This window comes from Ranitomeya variabilis, chromosome 2, assembly GCF_051348905.1.
Source record: "Ranitomeya variabilis isolate aRanVar5 chromosome 2, aRanVar5.hap1, whole genome shotgun sequence".
NCBI lineage: Eukaryota > Metazoa > Chordata > Amphibia > Anura > Dendrobatidae > Ranitomeya > Ranitomeya variabilis.
This window is the reverse complement of record NC_135233.1, coordinates 79,675,725-79,699,129: the sequence shown is the minus strand read 5'-3', so window position 1 is coordinate 79,699,129 and position 23,405 is coordinate 79,675,725. Positions and strand designations below refer to the sequence as shown.

The 23,405-nt window shown below is 42.4% G+C and overlaps 2 protein-coding genes across 2 annotated transcripts in view; one reads left to right on the top strand and one right to left on the bottom strand.

Annotated features, from left to right (window-relative positions):
* Positions 1-23,405, bottom strand: part of LOC143808914 (interferon-induced, double-stranded RNA-activated protein kinase-like) — an 81,312-nt gene that overhangs the window by 50,920 nt on the left and 6,987 nt on the right. The window lies entirely within an intron of this gene.
* LOC143804466 (acrosin-like) lies at positions 3,603-23,279 on the top strand. The gene is made up of 5 exons (XM_077282582.1): positions 3,603-3,749; positions 4,886-5,084; positions 8,968-9,233; positions 11,810-11,955; positions 22,891-23,279. The coding sequence occupies exons 1-5, from the start codon at positions 3,668-3,670 to the stop codon at positions 23,236-23,238; spliced, it is 1,041 nt and encodes a 346-aa protein (XP_077138697.1). The 5' UTR covers positions 3,603-3,667; the 3' UTR covers positions 23,239-23,279.

Genomic DNA, 23,405 nt, shown 5'->3' with positions numbered 1-23,405 from the left:
AAGGCTTTAGAGACTACTGTAAAGGCAAGTTGACCAGACTTCTACATCATTGGCTTAATAAAAGTTTAAAAAAGATTTCAACTGGACTACAAATATTAGAATCCTTTCCAAGTATCGGCCATGGGCCATTGCATTCAGAAATTGTTACTAAATTTACATTTGAAAGATGTTTGTTTATTAAATGAAAAAAAAATAATCTATTTATGAGTAATAACTGTAACTATGATGCATTAATACAAAGTAAACGTGTCATATGGCGGCCATGGTGAGTAGTGAAGAAAGAGAAAGAAGTATTCTCATCCTTCCATGTCCTGTATATGTTCCATGTACAGTAGTGCAAGGTGACTGCCAACCTCTGAAGAAAATCCAAGAACCACTGCAATCCACCACTTCTCAACGTACTTTGCTATGATTAAGAATAAGATCATTTGAAACCTGTAAGGATTTTACGCTACTGTACCATGCAATTGTACTCTGTCTTTTGACATGTTTTTAAATAATTTTTCAATAAAGAAGACTTTTACATTCAGTGCTAGACTGTGCACTTAAAGGAGCTGTCCCATCAAGAAAGTATGTTTTAATTAATAGATCTTGAATAATAATAATTTGCAGAATTGGATGTGTTAAAAAAATGTTCCAATGTTGAGATATTGTTATAAATGTGACCCTGCTATGTAATGTGTAATGGCTGTGTCTGACCATGTAGAGCTGCTGCAGTTCATGGTCGGCACATAACACAGGCCCAGGGCCGTATTTGCCACTAGGCACGTGAGGGCACGTGCCTAGGGCGGGGACAATGCAGGGGGCGGCACCTGAGCAAGGTTTGTTTTTGTTTTTTTAATAAAAGCTGGGTCACCTTCCGACCCACCCCGCCCCCCCGTCCCCCACCCTCCTTGAAGACGATACTCACCCTGCTCCAGCGATGCCTGGTCTCAGCTTCTGCAGCGCTCCTGAATGAGTGGTCACATGGTACCGCTCATTAAGGTCATGAATATGTGCATATTCATGACCTTAATGAGCGGTATCACATGACCGCTCACGCAGGAAGAAGGTGCAGCGCCAGGAGTCGGGACAGAGCCAGAGGGATGTCGGCGCGGCCGCGCGGTGTGGGACAGGTGAGAATGAGGGACGGGGGGGGACAGGGGAGGGGGGATGATGGAGGACGGTAAGTCGCGCCATGCAAGATGGGAGCAGGAGTGGGTGGGTGGGGTGGAGAGATGAGCCATGCATACGGGGGGGGGGGGGAAATATGAGCCATGCATACGGGGGGGGGGGAATATGAGCCATGCATACGGTGGGGGTGAATGAGCCATGCATACAGGGGGGGTGAATATGAGCCATGCATACAGGGGGGAGGAATATGAGCCATGCATACAGGAGGGGGGTGAATATGAGCCATGCATACAGGGGGAGGGAATATGAGCCATGCTTACAGGGGGGGGAATATGAGCCATGCATACGGGGGGGGGAAATATGAGCCATGCATACAGGAGGAGGAATATGAGCCATGCATACAGGAGGGGGAATATGAGCCATGCATACAGGGGGGGTGAAATATGAGCCATGCATACAGGGGGGTAATATGAGCCATGCATACAGGGGGGATAATATGAGCCATGCATACAGGGTGGGGGAATATGAGCCATGCATACAGTCGGGGGGAATATGAGCCATTCCTATTATGGGGGGTGTGTAATATGAGCCATGCATACAGGGGGGGTAATATGAGCCATGCATACAGGGGGGTAATATGAGCCATGCATACAGGGGGGAAATATGAGCCATGCATACAGGGGGGGGGGGATATGAGCCATGCATACAGGGGGGGGGGAATATGAGCCATGCATACAGGAGGGGGAATATAAGCCATGCATACAGGGGGGGGGGGGTAATATGAGCCATGCATACAGGGGGGTAATATGAGCCATGCATACAATGGGGGAATATGAGCCATGCATACAGGGGGGAATATGAGCCATGCATACAGGGGGGGGGGAATATGAGCCATGCATACAGGGGGGAAATATGAGCCATGCATACAGGAGGGGGGGTCATTATACAGTATTGATCATCATGTGGGATCATTATACAGTATGGAGAACTGTGTGTGACGATTATACAGTATTGAGCATCATGTGTGGCCGTTATACAGTATTGAGCATCATGTGTGGCCATTATACAGTATGGAGCATCATGTGTGGCCAATGGCCATTATACAGTATGGAGCATCATATGTGGCCGTTATACAGTATGGAGCATCATGTGTGGCCAAGGGGCCATTATACAGTATGGAGCATCATGTGTGGCCGTTATACAGTATGGAGCATCATGTGTGGCCAATGGCCATTATACAGTATGGAGCATCATGTGTGGTGGCCGTTATACAGTATGGAGCATCATGTGTGGCCATTATACAGTATGGAGCACTGTGTGGCCATATTTTTTTTTGTTTATAATTATTGTATATAAAACAGTGTGATCAGCAGTGCTAAATGGCTGTGGTTGGGACGTGGATATGGGTGTGACTAGTTGTGAAATGGGTGTGGTCAGAGGTGTGGCCTAAAATTTGCCGCGGCGCACTACGCGCGCCGCAAACTTTATACCTCCTTCCCTTCTTCAAAAGTTGGGAGGTATGGTGCCACATTTGCCAGATCATGGCAAGTGCCGCAAATCCCATAGGGAATGAATGAGGCCGAACGCAGTGTTGCCGTAAGTGATCCGTTACGCGGCACATGCAGAAAAACTGCCGGGTCTGCTGCAAAAGGCTACTTTCACATCAATGATTCTTGCCAAAGTCACTGCCGATAGTGTCATACTCACCAAAGGGGGAGGCAGCACTAAAAGTGCCTAGGGCAGCAGAAACTCTAAATACGGCCCTGCACAGGCCTAAGGAGATAGAATAAGTCACTTATCATAAGTGAGTATAAAGACGAAACAGGTGCTTATAGCTGCTGCTTTCTGAGGTAACATATCCCTGACTGAGTAATACATTTCCTTGTTTTATCACAGGAGTGAGTGTTTCAGCCGTGTCACCAGTCCTGTGAGCTCATGAAAAATCAAGTCGATGACAAGCAAACTCAGTGCCTACATCACCGACTTTACTTATGATGAGCACAGAGGGCTGGACACGTGGCAGAAGCACTCCCTTTTGTGTTACCTCAGGGAGGGAAATGTGTTACCTCAGAAAGCAGCAACTGCAAGGTCCTATTGTGCTGTCTGTATACTTACTTATCAAAATTGAATTATGCCATCTCCCCCTGGCCAGAAGCTGTGCTACATGCCAACAATAACTGGAACATCTCTGCATAATCGGACACAGCCATTACACAGTACACAGTAGGGGCACATTTATAAAAATATCTCAGCACAGGAACATTATTTTTTAACACATCCCATTTTGAAACTTATTATTCCAACATCTATTGATCAAAATGTACTTTGTTTGAGGGACAACCCGTTTAAATGGTGGAGTCCCTGGGCAATTGCCAGTTGGATCATGAAGTCGTACCTAACCTATGAAGTCCTACCTAACGGTTTTCTGCTCTATGATGTCACAAAGGTGTTTGAAACAGAAATAGAGCTAACAGTGATAACTTGGCAGAGGAAGGATAGACTTGTTATATCCAAGCAATGTAATATTGTCAGATCCTGCTGAAATGAATTAACAATGGCTTTGTATACCTACTCCTCAGTCATCACATGTATTGTCACCGCGCTTATAACAGTTATAAATGGCTACAATCGTGAAAGTAAGTCCACTTCTACAAATATTCAGCTAAATATATATTGAAAGGTGAAATCACGCAGGTGTAACAAGTAATATGCCAAAACAAGAAATCTTTTAAACAAGGCCAGAATGTTGAATAAACTAAGAGCAAATAGTGAAAGCAATTATCTAACTGTTTATGACAATGAGTGTATTTGGCCCACAAAGCCGGGCTGGTCCCGAGTATATTTGGCCCGTAACGCAGAGAGCGTCCACTGTCCGGCATCCTAGATGCCAATACAGTCAAAAGCAATGATTGTGGAAGGAGCGCCTTAGATGCTCCCTCTCCCATTATTCCCCCTCTGAGTGACGTCTCAACGCAGCGGGTACAATGATTTTATTACAACGCACCCGCACCAAGATATGCAGACTGTATGGAGCACTTTTTGTGGCCAATTTACTGAATGGAGCACTATGTGGGGCAATTATGCTGTATAAAAGGCAATGTGTGGCCCTGTTACACTGTATGGAGGACTATGTAAGGCCCATTATACTGTATGGAGCACTTTTTGTGGCCATTATACTGTATGGAGGGCTTTGTGGGTATTACAGTTGAATAATCACACTGTGATAGGGTCACAATTATTTGTCACAGTAGTTGAGGTAGGGGGGTACAGTAGGGTAATCATACCGTGCACGAGGAGGAATTCACTGTGGGGGTATCATACCATGTTTGGGGGCACTTTTGGTTGCATCATACTTTATTAGCTGTATTATTCAAGTTTTTTTTATCCCTTTAATTACATATTTAAATTAGGCCATTGGGCCATATGCTTTTTACATAACATATTATTCAAATATTTTATTCTAAAATCTATTCATTAAAATGTATGTTGTTTGTGGAACAACCCCTAAGTTCATAATTATATTTGATAATAAAAAACTTCATCAATTGTAGACATTTTTTAAATAAATATCAAGGTTGGCCAGTGACTTTGTCCAAATTTTTAATTTTGGCCCTCGGTATATTTGAGTTTGACATCCCTGGTTTATGGAAACAGAATGTCCTAGATAAAACTGACATTTACTGACATACTTGAGAATATGTATTTGTGTTTAAATCATGGTAAAATTGTATTCATCACCCCTTTCTGACCTGAAAGCCATTCTTTCTTCAAGACTGTGGCGTACGACCCCTGGTTGCAGCATATGGAGGCATGCGGATTGTGGGTGGAGTGGATGCTCAACCAGGAGCATGGCCATGGCTTGTGAGCATTCAGGTCCCAAGTCGAAGTGGTCATCGACACTCTTGTGGAGGAACACTACTGAATCATTTGTGGGTGTTAACAGCAGCACATTGCTTCAAAGCCAACAAGAGGTAAGGAAGACTTTCAAGGAGTTAAACATTCATAGCGATGAAATAACAATATTAGGACCTGAGGAGTATAATCCTATAATCATATATTGGCAGAAAAGGTCAGTTTGCGATATGCACCACCCTTTCATTTAAATTCTGACATGCAGATTTAAAATAGTCGTACCCAACATTACACAGTCATGTGTACATAAGGCACTAAGGTGGAACGTCGATTTATTAAGTACAGAGTGCACCATGTACACACAAGAAACTCTTCAAGCCATTGACTTCTTTTGTTTTTCAAATGTCAAATTAAGATATCGTGGAAAATCCTAGCAAGGTGAAACCTAACTCACAACATAGTCAGCATGCCAATTGTTTTTATAAGAAAAGTGCTTATGTGTTTTGTGAGTGTATGGATCAAAGACTTTTTCTCTTATTTAAAGGGAATCTGTCAGCAGGTTTTTGCTATTTAAAGCGGTAGCCTATTACTCGGACAACGCATTGTCATTTTCCATATCTCCCCGTTTAAAATAACACCTCCGATGCCTTCGTCATTCCGAGATGTCGGAGCTGGGTCTCTCGAGACTCATGTGACATTGTTATGCCAAGTGAACCCTGCAGCCAATCAGCGGTTACTTCACTGTCGCTTCCTTTGGATGTAATTGATATCTAGAGGAATTCAGAGAGCAGCAGCTCTCACTTCTTCAGGGTCTCAGGAAGTGAGAGTGAAGTGGATGGTGATTGTTATGCCACATGCACCCAATGTCACTCGAGTCTTGGGAAACCCAGTGCTAAAATAAAGGTGTATACAGGCTATTTTTTTTTCATACAGAGGCATGTAAAGGTTTTCAAATCCCTCGTCAAAATTACTGATATTGTGAACAGTTAAGCCAGTTGTAGATGAAATGATCTCTAAAAGGCGTAAAGTTAAAGATGACACATTTTATTGTATTGTAGGCAAAAACAAATGTTGTCTTTTTTTTTTTCATTTTAAAACTTAAAAAATGCAAAATGAGCCAATGCAAAAGTTTGAGCACCCTTGGAGATTTGTGTGCTCAGATAACTTTGACCAAAGGTTTCAGACCTTAATTAGCCTGTTGGCGTTATGGCTTGTTCACCATCATCATTAGGAAAGGAAAGGTGATGCAAATTTCCCAGCTTTATTAAAATCCAGCCTCCTCTAACTTTGTGCAAAAAAACAGCAGCCATGGGTTCTTCTAAGCAGCTGCCCAGCACTCTGAAAATAAAAACGGTGGAAGCAGAGCAACAAAGCAGGAGAAGGCCGTAAGTTTAAAATGTAATTAAGAAATGGCAGTTAACAGGAACAGTGGAGGTCAAGATAAGATCTGGAAGACCAAGCAAAATTTCAGTGAAAGCTGCTAGTAGGATTGCTAGGGAAGCAAACCAGAACCCCCGCAAAAGACCTTCAGAAACATTTAGCAGACTATGGAGTTGTGGTACATTGTTCTACTGTTCAGAGACAAATATGGCCTTTATGGAAGAGTTGATCAGAAGAAAACCTCACCTGTGTCCTCACCATAAAATTCAGCGTCAGACGTATACAAAAGAACATCTAAACAAACCTGATGCATTTTGAAAAGAAGTCCTGTAGACTGATGTAGTTAAAATAGAACTCTTTGGCCACAATGATCAAAGGTATGTGTGAAGAAAAAAGAGGACCAAATTTCAGCAAAAGAACATCTCGACAACCATTAAGCATGGCGGTGGATCAATCATGCTTTGGAGTTGTGTTGCAGCCAATGGCACATGGAAGATTTCACAGGTAGAAGGAAGAATGGATTCAATGAAATTTCAACAAATTCTCGATGCAAACATTAAACCATCTGTCAAATAGCTGAAGTTGAAAAGAGGATGATCCTAAACACTAGTCAAAATCCACAATAGACTACCTCAAAAGAAGCTGAAGGTATACAATGGCCCTCATAGTCCCCTAATCTGAAAAGGATTGAAAATATGTGACCTAAAATAGCAGCGCATGGAAGACGACACAGGAATCTCACAGAACTGGAAGAATTTTCTAAAAAAGAATGGATGAAAATCCCTCAAACAAAAATTGAAAGCCTCTTGTCTGGCTACAAAAATCGTTTACAAGCTCTAATACTTTCAAAACTGGGTGCTACTAGGTACATGCACAGTGCCCAAACTTTTGCATCAGCCCATTTGGGGTGGAAAATAGGAAAAAAACATTTTTAAATAAAATGGTGGTGCGCACCTTATAATCCACTTTTACTGTAGCCTACCTAGCTGGCGGCAATGGTGTAATGGGGTCCCAGGTGGCAGGGTCACTGCTACAGGGGGACGGCAGCGGCATGAGTGGGATGTATACCAGACATGAGAAATCTAGGACAGGCATATGCAAGTGAGGCTGAAGGTGCATTGTGGGTGTGTCAATTAACTTGGAAAAAGCAGTCCGAGAGCAATGATACACCCCTATACACTATAAGTCTCATTTGCCTATGGCATCTATACTATATTTCTCATGACTTGCACATCAGATATATACAAAAAAAATAATTTTTATTGGGGAACAAGTGCCGCAACGTAATGTAAGAAATACCAACAGGTTCCTTTTCAGATTCAAAATCTCTCAGATTTATTTCCTTGCTAGCTGATATCCTGTACAAATGTATGTGGGTAAGGCCATAATCATTCAGGCACATACAGATTTCCATTTTTTTCTCATACATAAATGTTTGGGAATAGACTTTAATCTGTATTTGGTCAGTAGTTTTTACCATTAGTTTTAGCATATTTTTTTCTTTGCCTACAAGAAAATAAGTCATGGAGGTTTCTCAAGGTTCTCCTAATAGTCACTGAAAAACTGACAGCAGATTTTCACAGACCCATACACATAAATGTGTGATTTTGATCTTTGACGTTCCACTTTGGATTAGCTCCACCGAAATGGGCGTAACTGGGGAGGAGTCGGGCGGAGGTAGGGCTGCGCCATCTATCGAATTTATTACATATGCTGGCATTTTGCAATGCCAGAAATGCTACTCCAATCCCTGACAGGATCTGCTTGTCTGCTATTTACATGCACTAGTCTGGTCCATAAATTGGACCATGGTAGCACAAGCTGGAATTGTTTTAAAATAGACATGTGCTAAATAGTCCATGTGAACTGACACACAGGCTAACATTGGGTCCGTGTGCTGTCCGTTTTTCACAAGAACAAAAAATACATTGTTCTGAGCGTATCTCTCACAACACTGTTGTCGGTATACCCGGGGCCAGGGGCTCCTTCCCTGTCCCTAACACTAAGAGTGCGCTAACTATCCCTGCTCCCTGGATTAGTTCTGATGGTGAAGATGTCAGGGCCACATATCTAGCTGTTCTCTTGAATTAGCCTTATATCTGTCCCCCTCCCCCACCCAAGGAAGTGAGGAGTAATAGTGTATTTATATACACAAACCAGACTAACAAGGGGGATGTCCAGTGATAAATGAAAATAACAAACATCCAAATATGCACGCAAAACAACAGAGAGGAACACCAGCGAGGAAAACCAAATAGAGAGAGAATGAGGATTTGCACACTGCCGAAACACCAAGCAAAAGTCACAGAACAATACTCCAAACGCCTTTACCAACAATCTTAACCTCCACTCCACACCAGGCAGTATAAAACTAATACTGGCAATCCAGTTTGCCAGAGGCTAGTATATATAGGAGAGGGGAGTGGTCAACACTGAACAGCTGAGATCATTCAAGCAGGAATATTCACAGACTGTAAGCTGAACATTTTAACCCCTGCACTGCTAACAGAAACCAGCACCGTTTAATATGAAGTAAAAGCACTTCTAATCAGTACAGGAGTATGTGAAATCAGATACTGTGTGTGTGTGTGTAACTAAAGAAATCTTTTTTAAACTTTAAAGGTCTGTGCCCAAATGGAAAATAGTCATAGGCGGTCACCAACTATCTGAGCCTTCTGAAGATGTGCAGATACGTTCAATCAAATTATATATTGAACATGAGGATTACAACCCACGCATAGAGGCTTCAGATATTGCCCTTATAGAGCTAAATTCAACAGTGCAATATAATGACTATGTGCAGCCAGCCTGCTTACCTACTGCCACCATGGACATCACAACATTCCAGCCGTGCTACATAGGTGGCTGGGGAGTCATGGCTGAGAATTGTAAGTAATAACCATCGCATATAATTCCACTGTAAAGTTACTATGGCACCTAGTTCACCAAATATGGGACAATTAACAGGATTTAGCAGGAGACTTCTTAAAGGGGCTGGTTGGCTTAGAGAACCGATTTTCACATACCCTGCTAGGAATTCTGAATTAATAGGGGGGGGGGGGGGGTCCTCGGTTCAAAATTCTTATGTCTTGAGTGGTTGTAAAGAACTTTTCTTTCACTGGAGGGTGTGTCCTGTCCTGCATTGTACGTACAACCTACTCATTTGAATGTTGATTGTGTAACACTTAATTCCCTTTGGTGGCACTACAGGAGAATTGGTTTTCTCCTAGATGACATCTGATGGTTGGGTATCACAGTATAACATTTGGTGATCAGTCTAATAGCAATAGACCTTTCCAAAAAATAATGGCTCTCCACGGTGGAGAACCCCTTTAGAAGTCTGTTTGGTACAATTTCACAAGTCTCTATAACTTATATATTCTATAGGCACTCCAAGAGCAATATATTTTGAAGTGCACCCCTTTAACCACATGCATTCCCTGCTTCACACAGTATTTCCTCTGAAAGAGCAGAAGCTTGATCCATTCCCAGTCTTCTTAGAGGACTGGAGGATGTACTGAACCAAACATTTTTTTTTTTGCATGGAAGTCTGTCTATTCACAGGTCACGTGAGCAAGACCTAAGATGTAGAAAGGGACTGCCCATTGCATTTTCAGTTGGTATTTTGGTAATGATACACTATGCCATAAGTGAACAGAGCTATTATGAAGAACAATATTGCCTGTAAGAAAAGGGCCATGCACTACATTGGGAAGGAGATGCTGAACATGTGGACTGTTTTATATACAGTTATATGAAAAAGTTTGGGCACCCCTATTAATCTTAAGCTTAATGTTTTATAAAAATTGTTGGGTTTTTTTGCAACAGCTATTTCAGTTTCATATATCTAATAACTGTTGGACACAGTAATGTTTCTGCCTTGAAATGAGGTTTATTGTACTAACAGAAAATGTGCAATCTGCATTCAAACAAAATTTGACAGGTGCATAAGTATGGGCACCTTATCATTTTCTTGTTTTAAATACTCCTACCTACTTTTTACTGACTTACTAAAGCACTTTTTTTGGTTTTGTAACCTCATTGAGCTTTGAACTTCATAGCCAGGTGTATGCAATCATGAGAAAAGCTACTTAAAGTGGCCACTTGCAAGTTGTTCTCCTGTTTGAATCTCCTCTGACGAGTGGCATCATGGGCTCCTCAAAACAACTGTCAAATGATCTGAAAACAAAGATTATTCAACATAGTTGTTCAGGGGAAGGATACAAAAAGCTGTCTCAGAGATTTAACCTGTCAATTTACACTGTGAGGAACATAGTAAGGAAATGGAAGAACACAGGTACAGTTCTTGTTAAGGCCAGAAATGGCAGGCCAAGAAAAACATCAGAAAGGCAGAGAAGAAGAATGGTGAGATCAGTCAAGAACAATCCTCAGACCACCTCCAGAGAGCTGCAGCATCAACTTGCTGCAGATGGTGTCACTGTGCATCGGTCAACTATACAATGCACTTTACACAAGGAGAAGCTGTATGGGAGAGTGATGCGAAAGAAGCCATTTCTGCAAGCACGCCACAAACAGAGTCGGCTGAGGTATGCAAAAGCACATTTGGAGAAGCCAATTTCTTTTTGGAAGAAGGTCCTGTAGACTGATGAAACCAAGATTGAGTTGTTTGGTCATACAAAAAGGCATTATGCATGGCGGCCAAAAAACACAGCATTCCAAGAAAAACACTTGCTACCCACAGTAAAATTTGGTGGAGGTTCCATCATGCTTTGGGGCTGTGTGGCCAATGCCGGCACCGGGAATCTTGTTAAAGTTGAGGGACGCATGGATTCCTCTCAGTATCAGCAGATTCTTGACAATAATGTTAATGAATCAGTGACAAAGTTGAAGTTACGCAGGGGATGGATCTTTCAGCAAGACAATGATCCAAAACACTGCTCCAAATCTACTCAGGCATTAATGCAGAGGAACAATTACACTGTTCTGGAATGGCCATCCCAGTCCCCAGACCTGAATATCATTGAACATCTGTGGGATCATTTGAAGAGGGCTGTCCATGCTCGGCGACCATCAAACTTAACTGAACTGGAATTGTTTTGTAAAGAGGAATGGCCAAAAATACCTTCATCCAGGATCCAGGAACTCATTAAAAGCTACAGGAAGCGACTAGAGGCTGTTATTTTTGCAAAAGGAGGATCTACTAAATATTAATGTCACTTTTCTGGTGAGGTGCCCATACTTATGCACCTGTCAAATTTTGTTTGAATGCAGATTGCACATTTTCTGTTAGTACAATAAACCTCATTTCAAGGCAGAAACATTACTGTGTCCAACAGTTATTAGATACATGAAACTGAAATACCTGTTGCAAAAAAAACAATTTTTATAAAACATTAAGCTTAAGATTAATAGGGGTGCCCAAACTTTTTCATATAACTGTAATTTACTGATGTTAACCATAATACAGCCGAATAATGATACAGACTATTATACCATTATATAGCTGCAGAAACGGCAGATATTCTGCAGGAGGCTAAAGTGAACCAGGTTAATCCACAAAGATGCAACAGCTCTCATTGGTATAACGGTGTGATTTGGAAGTACAACCTATGTGCTGGATATGAGGAAGGTGGAATTGACAGTTGCCAGGTAGGACTTAAAATAATCAGAACGTGTACCAATATTTCTTGCTTTAAATCACATTATTAGTATTAACAACAATTTAACACATTTTAGTAATGGTAGGGAGATAAATTCCAGCATCTACATGTTCGCAAAACCACTCTTTATTAAACTAATATTAACCCTTTCGTGCCCGGGCCTGTGTTTTGCCTTCGTGAACGAGCCAATTTTTACAATTCTGATCACTGCCACTTTATGAGGTCATAACTCTGGAAAGCTTCAACGGATCCTGGTGATTCTGAGACTGTTTTGTCGCGACATATTGTACTTTATGATAGAGGTAACATTTCTTCGATATGACTTGTGTTTATTTGTGAAAAAAATGGAAATTTGGTGAAAATCTTGACAATTTTGCAATTTTCAAACTTTTAATTTTTATGCCCTTAAACCTGAGAGTCACATCGCACAAAATACCGGTAGTTAATAAGTAACATTTCCCACATGTCTACTTTACATCAGCACAATTTTGGAACCAACATTTGTTTTTGCTAGGAAGTTATAAGGGTTAAAAGGTGACCAGTGATTTTTCATTTTTTTTAACAAATTTTGCAAAACCATTTTTTTAGGGACCACCTCACATTTGAAGTGACTTTGAGGGGCCTGTATGAAAGAAAATACCCAAAAGTGACACCATTTTAAAAACTGCAGCCCTTAAGGTGTGCAAAACCACCCTTCAGGTACTTCACAGGAATGAATGGAATGTGGAAAGAAAAAATATTTACTTTTCTTTCACAAAAATTTTCCTTTAGACCTATTTTTTTTTTTACTTTCACAAGGGTAACAAGAGAAAATGGACCATACATTTTGTTTTGCAGTTACTCCTGAGAATGCCAATACCCCAAATGTGGGGGACATCTACTGTTTGGGCGCACGGCAGAGCTCAGAAGGGAAGGAGCGCCATTTGACTTGTTGAATGTAAAATATGCTAAAATAATTAGTGGTTTCCATGTCGCGTTTGGAGAGCCCCTGATGTGCCTAAGCAGTGGAAACCCCCCACAAGTGACACCATTTTGGAAACTAGACCCAATAGGGAACTTATCTAGATGTGTATTGAGCACCTTGAACCCACATTTTTCCGAAATACATCTTTTTAGCTCCATATTTTGCATTTTTATAAAGGTAACAGGAGAAATTGCACCATACAGTTTGTTGTGCAATTTCTCCTGAGCACGCCGATACCCCATATGTGGGGGAATACTACTGTTTGGGGACATGGCAGGGCTTGAAAGGGAAGGAGCACCATTTGTGAACTTTTTAAATGTAAAATATGCTGGAATAATTACCAGCTGCCATGTCGCCCCTCAAGTAATTTATCTAGATGTCTGGTGAGCACCTTCAACCTCCAGGGGCTTCAGAGAATTTTATAATATTGAGCCGTCAAAATAAAAAAAACAAACACATTTTTACCACAAAAATGCGATTTTAGCCCCCACTTTTTTATTTTCACAAGGGTAGCAAGAAAAAATGGACCCCAAAGTTTGTTGTGCAATTTCTCCTTAGTATGCCAATACCCAGTATGTATGTGTGTATGTGGTGGAAAACTACTGTCTGGGAAATTTAAGAGGGGACTGGATACCTTTCTGGAAAAGTATAATGTTACAGGGTATATACACTAGATTCCTTGATAGGGCGTTGATCCAGGGAACTAGTCTGATTGCCGTATGTGGAGTCGGGAAGGAATTTTTTTCCCCATGGTGGAGTTACTCTTTGCCACATGTTTTTTTTTGCCTTCCTCTGGATCAACATGTTAGGGCATGTTAGGTTAGGCTATGGGTTGAACTAGATGGACTTACAGTCTTCCTTCAACCTTAATAACTATGTAACTATGTAACACGGCAGGGCATGAAAGGGAAGGAGCGCCATATTACACAGCAGGTTTGGCTGTATTGGTTTGAGGGTGCCATGTCACATTGGCAGAGCCCCTGAGGTGCCAGAACAGCAGAAACCCCGTAAGTGACCCCATTTTACAAACTACACCTCTCAATCAGTTCATCTAGGGGTGCAGTGATCATATTGACATCACAAGTGTGTCACAGAATTTGATACCATTGAGCAGTGAAGAAAAAATAACTAAATTTTTACCTTAAAAAAAAATTGTATTAGCCCCAGATTTTACATTTTCACACTGGGGAAATGGGCAAAATGGTACCAAAATATGTTACACAATTTCTTCTGAACTTGGCAATAGCCCATATGTGGCCATACAGTACTGCTTAGCCACACAGCAAGACTCTGGAGGGACGGAGCGCTATTTCACTCTTGGAGAACAAGTTATTATAGAATAGTTTGGAGAACAAGTTATTATAGAATAGTTTCCAGATTCTATGTAAAGAGCCCCTAAATGCCAGAAAAGCAGAATCTCACCTCAACTGACCCCAGCTTGGAAATCATACCCCTTTAGGAATTTATCTACAAGTGTAGTGATGATTTTGACTTCATGAGTGTTTTCTAGAAACAGGCAGCAGTGGATGTTGCTGAGTGAAAAAAATGCAAACTGCCGTTAGTGACCAGAACGCTGTAGTGACCAGTACATTGCAGTCACCAGTATGTTATGCCCAGCCCGTGCTTCTAGATACATGCACCCACAAACATGTGGATGATATATGTGGTTTAGGTACACTGTGGGGCTCAGAAGGGAGGAGGGCATTTAAATTTGAAAGCACAGTATTTCTTTTAGGGTATGTGCACACGTTACGGATTCTCTGCAGATCCGCAGCGTTTTTTGAGGTGCAGATCCGCAATTGATTTACAGTACAATGTAAAATCGATGAGAAAAAAAAATGCTGTGCACACTTTGCGGAAACGCTGCGGTTATTAAGAAATAGCATGTCAATTCTTTTTTGTGAATCTGCAGCGTCTTTGTACCCACTTCATTATAGAAAACCGCAGAGGTAAAAACCGCAGCAAATCCGCAAGAAAACCGCAGCAAAAACGCACAAAAAAACGCTGTGGAACTGCACAAAAAACCGCAGGTGCGTTTTCTGCCAAGAGAGACAGAATCCGCACCAGAAATTCCTAAGCCTAATCCGCAACGTGTGCACATAGCCTTAGGGGGGTGAGTAGCCATAATGCTTTTCCAGAGCCTTTGTACTAGCAGTAACGTGGAAGCCCCCTATATTTCCGCTAACAGATGACGGCCCTGAGTGGGGTCTTGCTTTTTGTGTGGATTGAGTTGAAGCTTTTATTGGGAACATTTTACATAACATTTGGGATCACATTTATCTGGTGCTCTACGCTGACCACTTACTTTGGGGTTTCTATCTAAATCTCTGAGTGACATGACAGATGAAACCCCCGATCCATTCACTATGATGAGGCAGCAAAGTTACTCTGGACTCCGTCTGGCCTCTGTTCAGCGGTGTACTTCTTTTCAGAAGTGAACAAAACTGGCTGACTGCGTGTTTATGTATGACTACAAAGATGGACATCGCTCAATCACAGGTCTTATGGTGTCCACAGTGTCTCCATCTGCCTCATTATAGGGAATCTTCCGTCGGGGGTTCCGTCTGAATCACGTATTTCAGAGATTTAAACGGAAATCCCGGTGTAAGCACTCAGCGCATTGCATGGGATAAATGTGCACCGAGCCTTACTGCGATCTTTGGGAGACAGAATGAAAAAAAATCAACAGCAGGTGAAGAATTGGTTTTATTTATTTTTAACGCCGTTCCTCGTGCGGTATAAGTGATTAGGCTACTTTATTCTTCGGGTCCGTGCAATTACAGCGATACCAGATTTATGTTGGGTTTTTATGTTTGGCTGCTGTCACACACAAACAATATTTTTTTCTATAAAATAGTTTTTACTGTGAAAAAGCGGCAAAACTTAAAAAATATATATAAATGTGGTATCGCTGTAATCGTACTGACCCAAAGAATAAAGCTGCCTTATTAATTTTACTACACACGGGACATCATTTAAAAAAAACAAAAAAAAAAAAACAATTCCTGAATTCCTGGTGTTTGATCATTCTGTCTCCCAAAAATCAGATTAGAAAGCGATCAAAAAATGTAATGTGCCTGAAAATGGTACCAATAAAAACATCAGCTTGTCCCGCAAAAAAACAAGCCGTCACATGATTGTCTGCCGAAATATGAAAAAAGTATAGCTCTCAAAATATGTTGATGCAAAAACTTGTTTTTGCAATAAAAGGCGTCTTTTTGCATTGCTTTATTGACGTTAAATGACGTTTTCAGCGGTACTATAATTATTTTGATATGACCTTTTGATCACGTTTTATTCTACTTTTTGTTTGTCGGCATGACGAAAAAGCGGCGATTCCAAATATGTATACTTTTTTTTGTTTCTACACGCATTTATTGGTTTCATATTTTTTCTTTTTTTTTATTAATGTTGTGAATTTGTTTTAATAGTTTTAAAACATTTTTTAACTTTTTTACTTAGTCCCTGTATGGGACTTCAATTTTTATTTGTCTGATCATTGGTCTCTTACTGATCATTGGTCTCAAAGGGTATGTCCACGTTCAGGATTGCATCAGGATTTGGTCAGGATTTTATGCAAGTAAAATCCTGACCAAATCTGCACCTGAGGTCACTGGCAGGTCACCTGCGTTTTTCATGCGTTTTTTGATGCGTTTTACATGCGTTTTTTGATGCTTTTTTCATACGGTTTTGTGTGTGTTTTTGTAAGCTCAATAAAGATATGCCAAAAAAAAAAAGGGTGATGTCATTTCTTGTCCAACCTCTTCATTTACATACTCCATTGAAGAATAATGTTTACACACACAGACAGATAGTTGATAGATAACAGATAGATCGATAGATAATAGATGATAGATAGATAAATGATAGATATAGGATGGATAGATAGATAATAGATAGATCTATCATATCTATTGTATCTATCTATCTATCGTATCTATCGTATCTATTATCTATCTATAAATATATCTATCGATAGATATATCTATAGATAGCTAGATATACACTCACCGGCCACTTTATTAGGTACACCATGCTAGTAACGGGTTGGACCCCCTTTTGCCTTCAGAACTGCCTCAATTCTTCGTGGCATAGATTCAACAAGGTGCTGGAAGCATTCCTCAGAGATTTTGGTCCATATTGACATGATGGCATCACACAGTTGCCGCAGATTTGTCGGCTGCACATCCCAAAGATGCTCCATACAAGGCAGGATGGATCCATGCTTTCATGTTGTTTACGCCAAATTCTGACCCTACCATCCGAATGTCGCAGCAGAAATCGAGACTCATCAGACCAAGCAACGTTTTTCCAATCTTCTACTGTCCAATTTCGATGAGCTTGTACAAATTGTAGCCTCAGTTTCCTGTTCTTAGCTGAAAGGAGTGGTACCCGGTGTGGTCTTCTGCTGCTGTAGCCCATCTGCCTCAAAGTTCGACGCACTGTGCGTTCAGAGATGCTCTTAGGCCTACCTTGGTTGTAACGGGTGGCGATTTGAGTCACTGTTGCCTTTCTATCAGCTCGAACCAGTCTGCCCATTCTCCTCTGACCTCTGGCATCAACAAGGCATTTCCGCCCACAGAACTGCCGCTCACTGGATTTTTTTTCTTTTTCGGACCATTCTCTGTAAACCCTAGAGATGGTTGTGCGTGAAAATCCCAGTAGATCAGCAGTTTCTGAAATACTCAGACCAGCCCTTCTGGCACCAACAACCATGCCACGTTCAAAGGCACTCAAATCACCTTTCTTCCCCATACTGATGCTCGGTTTGAACTGCAGGAGATTGTCTTGACCATGTCTACATGCCTAAATGCACTGAGTTGCCGCCATGTGATTGGCTGATTAGAAATTAAGTGTTAACAAGAAGTTGGACAGGTGTACCTAATAAAGTGGCCAGTGAGTGTATATCGATAGATAGATAGTAGATGATATATAGATGATAGATATAGATAGATAGATAGATAGATAGATAGATAGATAGATAGATAGATAGATGATAGATATAGGATGGATAGAGAGATAATAGATAGATCTATCGTATCTATTGTATCTATCTATCGTATCTATTATCTATCTATAAATATATCTATCGATAGATATATCTATAGATAGGTAGATATATATCGATAGATAGATAATAGATAGATAATAGATAGATACGATAGATAGATAGATAATACCAAGCCCGATGTTTAGTATATCTATGTATCTATAGATATATCTATCTATAAATATATCTATAGATAGATTATCCATCTATCTATATAATCATCTAAGGGGTACTTCCGTCTGTTTGTCTGTCTTTCTGTCTGTAACGGAAATCCCGAGTCGCTGATTGGTCGCGGCCGGCAGTCCGGCCGCAAATTGGCCCCTCCCTACTCCCCATCCCGGACCAACTTTTTTACTATTGGTGCTGGCTATGCAGCATCAATAGTAAAAAGATATAATGTAAAAGTAATTAAAAAAATAAAAAATCATGCTATTCTGACCTTCCGTCGCCTCCGCAGCTTTCCCGCTCCTCCTGATGCTCTCGGCAGCTTCCGTTCCCAGAGATGCATTGCGAAATTACACAGATGACTTAGCGGTCTCTGGTAAAGACCTCTAAGTCATCTGGGTAATTTCACAATGCATCTCTGGGAACGGAAGCTGCCGGCCGCATCGCGAGGAGTGGGATAGCTTTGGTGGACGACGGAAGGTGAGTATATAACTATTTTTTATTTTCATTCTTTTTGTGGGCTGTGTTATTTACTACGTGGCTGCTATATACTACGTGGCTGTGCTATCTACTGCGTGGGCTGTGCTATATACTACGTGGGCTGTGTTATATACTACATCGCTGTGCTATATACTACGTGGCTGTGCTATATACTACGTGGCTGTGCTATATACTACGTGGCCGGCTGCGACCAATCAGCGATATTGGGCTGGAATTTAACCCCCACTCACAGCGCGACGTGCATACATACATACATATTCTAGAATACCCGATGCGTTAAAATCGGGCCACCAATCTAGTAGATATGTAATAGCAAGGCCGATGTTTATGAATGAATGTTTAATTTAACAAAAAAATGGGGAAAAAATACGGCGTGGGCTCCCGCGCAATTTTCTGCACCAGAGGGGGAAAGCCGATGGCCAGGGGCCAATATTTGTAGCCTGGGAAGGGGATAATACCCATGGCCCCTCTCTAGGCTATGAATATCAGCACACAGCTGTCTGCGTAGCCTTTACTGGCTATAAAGATAGGGGGACCCCCCAAAAAAAAGACGTGGGGTCCCCCTATATTTTATAGCCAGAAAGGCTACGCAGACAGCTGCGGGCTGATATTCATAGCCTAGAGAGGGGCCATGGATATTGGGCCCCCCCAGCTACAAATACCAGCCCCCACCTGCCCCAGAAATGGCGCATCTGTAAGATGCGCCAATTCCGGCACTTAGCCCCTCTCTTCCCACTCCCGTATAGCGGTGGGATATGGGGTAATAAGGGGTTAATGTCACCTTGCTATTGTAAGGTGACATTAAGCCGGCTTAATAACGGAGAGGCGTCAATAAGACGCCTATCCATTATTAATCCTAGAGTAGTGAAAGGGTTAAAAAACAAAATAAAGTCACAGCCAGAAAAAAGTATTTTTTTTTATTCTTAATTTAACCATACTTACCATACTTCAGCGCCAGCAAAAAACGTAAAATAAACCGTATACTACCAGTCCGCTGTAGTCCAATTAATAACGAGGGTCCCACGACGATCTCCCCTATAGAACAGTGACATCGGGTGATGTCACTGCTCTATAGGACCTTCAGTGACACACTGACAGGAGACAATGGCTCCTGCAGTGCGTGACTGAACTATAGTAACCTCTCAGTCTCACTTTATGACAATTGCTGCGTGGGAAAATTTCTCACACAGCAATGCCAAAAGTGAGACTAGGGACTATTTTCTCACAGGGGCGTAGGAATACATTGTGGGGAATACATTGTGGAAGGATACCTTCCATCATTGTATTCCTGGAGCCCCTGGAGAGCAGTCGCATCAGCTGATGCTGCTGCTCTCCACGGGAGATCGTCGTGGGACACTCGTTTTAATTGGATTTCTGCGGATCAGGGAGTATATTATTTGTTTATTATTTTAATATTTTTTACAGGTGACACTGGCTTCGGGGATCAAAGTGACAAGTGATGGTGAGTATGTAATCTATGTTGTATGTACTGTATGTATGTGTTGTATGGTGTATGTTGTATGGTGCATGTCACATGTTGTTGCATGTCGCATGTTGTTGCAAGTCGCATGTCGCATGTTGACGCATGTTGCATGTCATCGCATGTTGCATGTCGCATCTTGCTGCATGCTGTCACATGTCACATGTTGTCGCATGTTGCATGTCGTGGCATGTTGCATGTCGCATGCTGTCGCATGTTGTCGCATGTTGTTGCATGTTACATGTCGTTGCATGTCGCATGTTGCCGCATGCTGCATGCTGTCGCATGTCACATGTTGTCGCATGTTGCATGCTGTCGCATGTTGACGCATGTCGTCGCATGTTGCCGCATGCTGTTGCATGTCACATGTTATAGCATGTCGCATGTTGTCGCATGTTGCATGCCGTCGCATGTCGCATGTTCTCATGTAGTCGCATGTCACATGTTGTCGCATGTCACATGTTGTCGCATGTCGCATGTTGATGCATGATGTCGCATGTCACGTGTTGTCGCATGTTGTTGCATGTCGCATGCTGTATGTTGCATTTTGTATGTTGCATGCTGTATGTTGTATGTCGCATGTTGTATGTTGCATAGTGTATGTTGTATGGTGTATGTTGTGTGTTGTATGTTGTGTGGTGTATGTGCACACAGTCTAGACGAGTTCGGCTCTGCTACATCTCGATGCCTGACATCCAGATGTAGCAGTGCCGGTAGATGATCGCCGGAGATAACTCTCCAGCGATCACCTACACTACAGCGTTCTCACAATCAGCTGATCAACTGTTTGCGAGAACCAGACTAGTGACCGGAGATAAGTCCCGGTCACGTGCACGGCAGTTCTCGCGATAACATAAGTTATCGCGAGAACTGCATTGGAGAAGGGACTTCTGGCAGCGGGACAGGTGAGCCGGCAGACATGCGTAGTAAGCTGCTTGTACGCAGCTTCTACGCATGTGACTAATCATTAGATGCGATAAAATCGCATCTAATGATAGTCTATGGTAAATATACGGCGCGGCGACGGAGCGTCGCCGCTTTGTAAACAAACATGCTGCGTTCTGAAAAGACGCGCCGCATGTCCGTTTACGCCGGTCTACCGCCTCCGTGTTTTACCACATAGTGGAGACGGGATTTCATGAAATCCCCTCCACTGTGCTGTAACATCTGGACGCTGCGTGTTTGACGCTGCGGCTCTGCGCAGCGTCAAACACGCAGCGTTTCCTGAACGTGGAAACATACCCTTACAATGCAATACACATGTATTGTATTGCAAGAGACCTGTCAGTTTCCACGTTCAGGATTGCCTCAGGATTTGGTCAGGATTTTATGCAGGTAAAATCCTGACCAAATCTGCACCTGAGGTCACTGGGAGGTCACCTGCGTTGTCCTTGCCTTGTTTCAGCAATGCAAGGACATGCTACGTTCTTAAAAGACGCGCCGCATGTCCGATTCCGCGGGTCTGCCGCATGCGTCTTTTAATGCATAGTGGAGACGGAATTTCATGAAATCCCCTCCACTATACTATAACATCTGGATGCTGCGTGTTTGACGCTGCGGCTCAATGCAGCGTCAAACACGCAGCGTTTCCTGAACGTGGAAACATACCCTAACACAGGCAGATCATCTGTTAGACTCAGCTGCAGACCCAGAGGTCATAACGTGACCTGCGGCTGCTATGACAACGCGGGATTCCCCGTCATGTGATCAGATCTCATCACGGGGAGCGTCGGAGAGGTGAGTATTATAGCAGGGGTCTCCCTCTGCTATCTTCTAAATGCCTAGAAGATAGCAAAGGGTTAACATCATTGGGACCTGATCTAATCAGGTCCCGATGATGTCACCTGTCAGAGCAACGGCTCTACACAGGAATCGCAGCGCTTGCAGGACCCTGGGGGTGCTGAGCGCTGCGAGACCACTAACTGTAGAGAAACGTCGGTGCTGCACAAAGCCCTGCTGGCGCCGACGTTTATCTTCAATTGGCGGTCACGAAGCGGTTAAAAAGTTCACAAGTCCAGTGTAACGCTGGTGGGTGTGAACCCAATGTGCCAGGTACCACTCCAGAGCATTCCCCGGGACTGCAACAGTTGACCGAAGAGTCAGAGTCATGGGTATGCGGTACAGAGGGGTGAGACAGAGGCACAGTCAGGTGATCCGAGGTCGGGGCAGGCAGAACAGGATCAGAAAACATAACCGAGGTCCAGATCGGAGAGGTCAGGCAGGAGGAGAAACAGGCCGGGATGTTTACAAGAAGCGGAATACAGATGAATGCATACACGTTTGTTGCCAGAGCAGGAACCAACATTCTGGTGGGGAGTAGTAGGTGGAGCTGCCTAATAAAGGCCCTGCTAGCATGGGATAGGCTGGGGCACTTTATCTCTGCAGGACACGGCAGGGTTAAATTCCTGCAGAGACCGACCATGTTATCCTAAGGCTAGATGGATACCACATGTAAGTGTAACAGTGCTAAGGAGTGCAGGAGGAAACAAATTTAGCGGAATGGCCTGCCGCAAGGAGAAACTGCACGGTGAGTGGAGCAGCGCTGAGAAGACATGCAAGTTGACACCATTACATCCGGTAACCAAGCAAACGCAATTCAGACTACTGTCTTTAATCACTGCAAGATTTGTATGTTGGAATTTATCTCCTTACCTTTTTCCTATAGCACTGAAGGTTTCCTCTGCAGGGATCTTCCATTTGTTGGTGAGCTGACCTGTTTTTCCGATTTTGTTTCAACATTTTAATAATGTTTTGCTGCTTACAGGGTGACAGCGGAGGACCCTTAATGTGCCGGGATGAAGTGACTTCTAAATATTATGTGATTGGTGTCACAAGTTGGGGCAGTGGCTGTGCCCAGTCAAAGAAGCCAGGCGTGTACACAAACACCCAGTATTTTTTAGAATGGATCCATGTAAAGTTGTCAAGAACCATATCAACTATAACTACACCAAAGTCAGAAACTATGACATCTACTGCGGTTATTAAAAGAAAAAACTTGCTCAATAAATCCCGAGTTCAGGAACTGAAACACAATTACACTGGGCCACCTCCATGCCACACACACGATAAGCAAAGGATAGAAGTATCCAGTAAAGTAAAAGGAAAGCCCTAAGCCTATGGTCAGCCACCATCACATCCCAGGAGAGAATAGATTCTGAAAACAAATTATCTAATAAATACAAATTTTTGCATTCTATGTCTATGGGTCATGATTACCTTGCTACTCTAAAGAGTGAATCCTCATGCTCTACAGTATATCCCGGGCCTCTAGGCTTAGGT

Bases quoted from the DNA above. Each gene is read 5' to 3' on its own strand.
- LOC143804466 (XM_077282582.1), top strand. From the start codon at position 3,668: ATGGCTTTGTATACCTACTCCTCAGTCATCACATGTATTGTCACCGCG. The intron at 3,750-4,885 runs GTAAGTCCACTT...TCTTTCTTCAAG, and splicing joins AAATGGCTACAATCGTGAAA to ACTGTGGCGTACGACCCCTG. The intron at 11,956-22,890 runs GTAGGACTTAAA...TGCTGCTTACAG, and splicing joins GTGGAATTGACAGTTGCCAG to GGTGACAGCGGAGGACCCTT.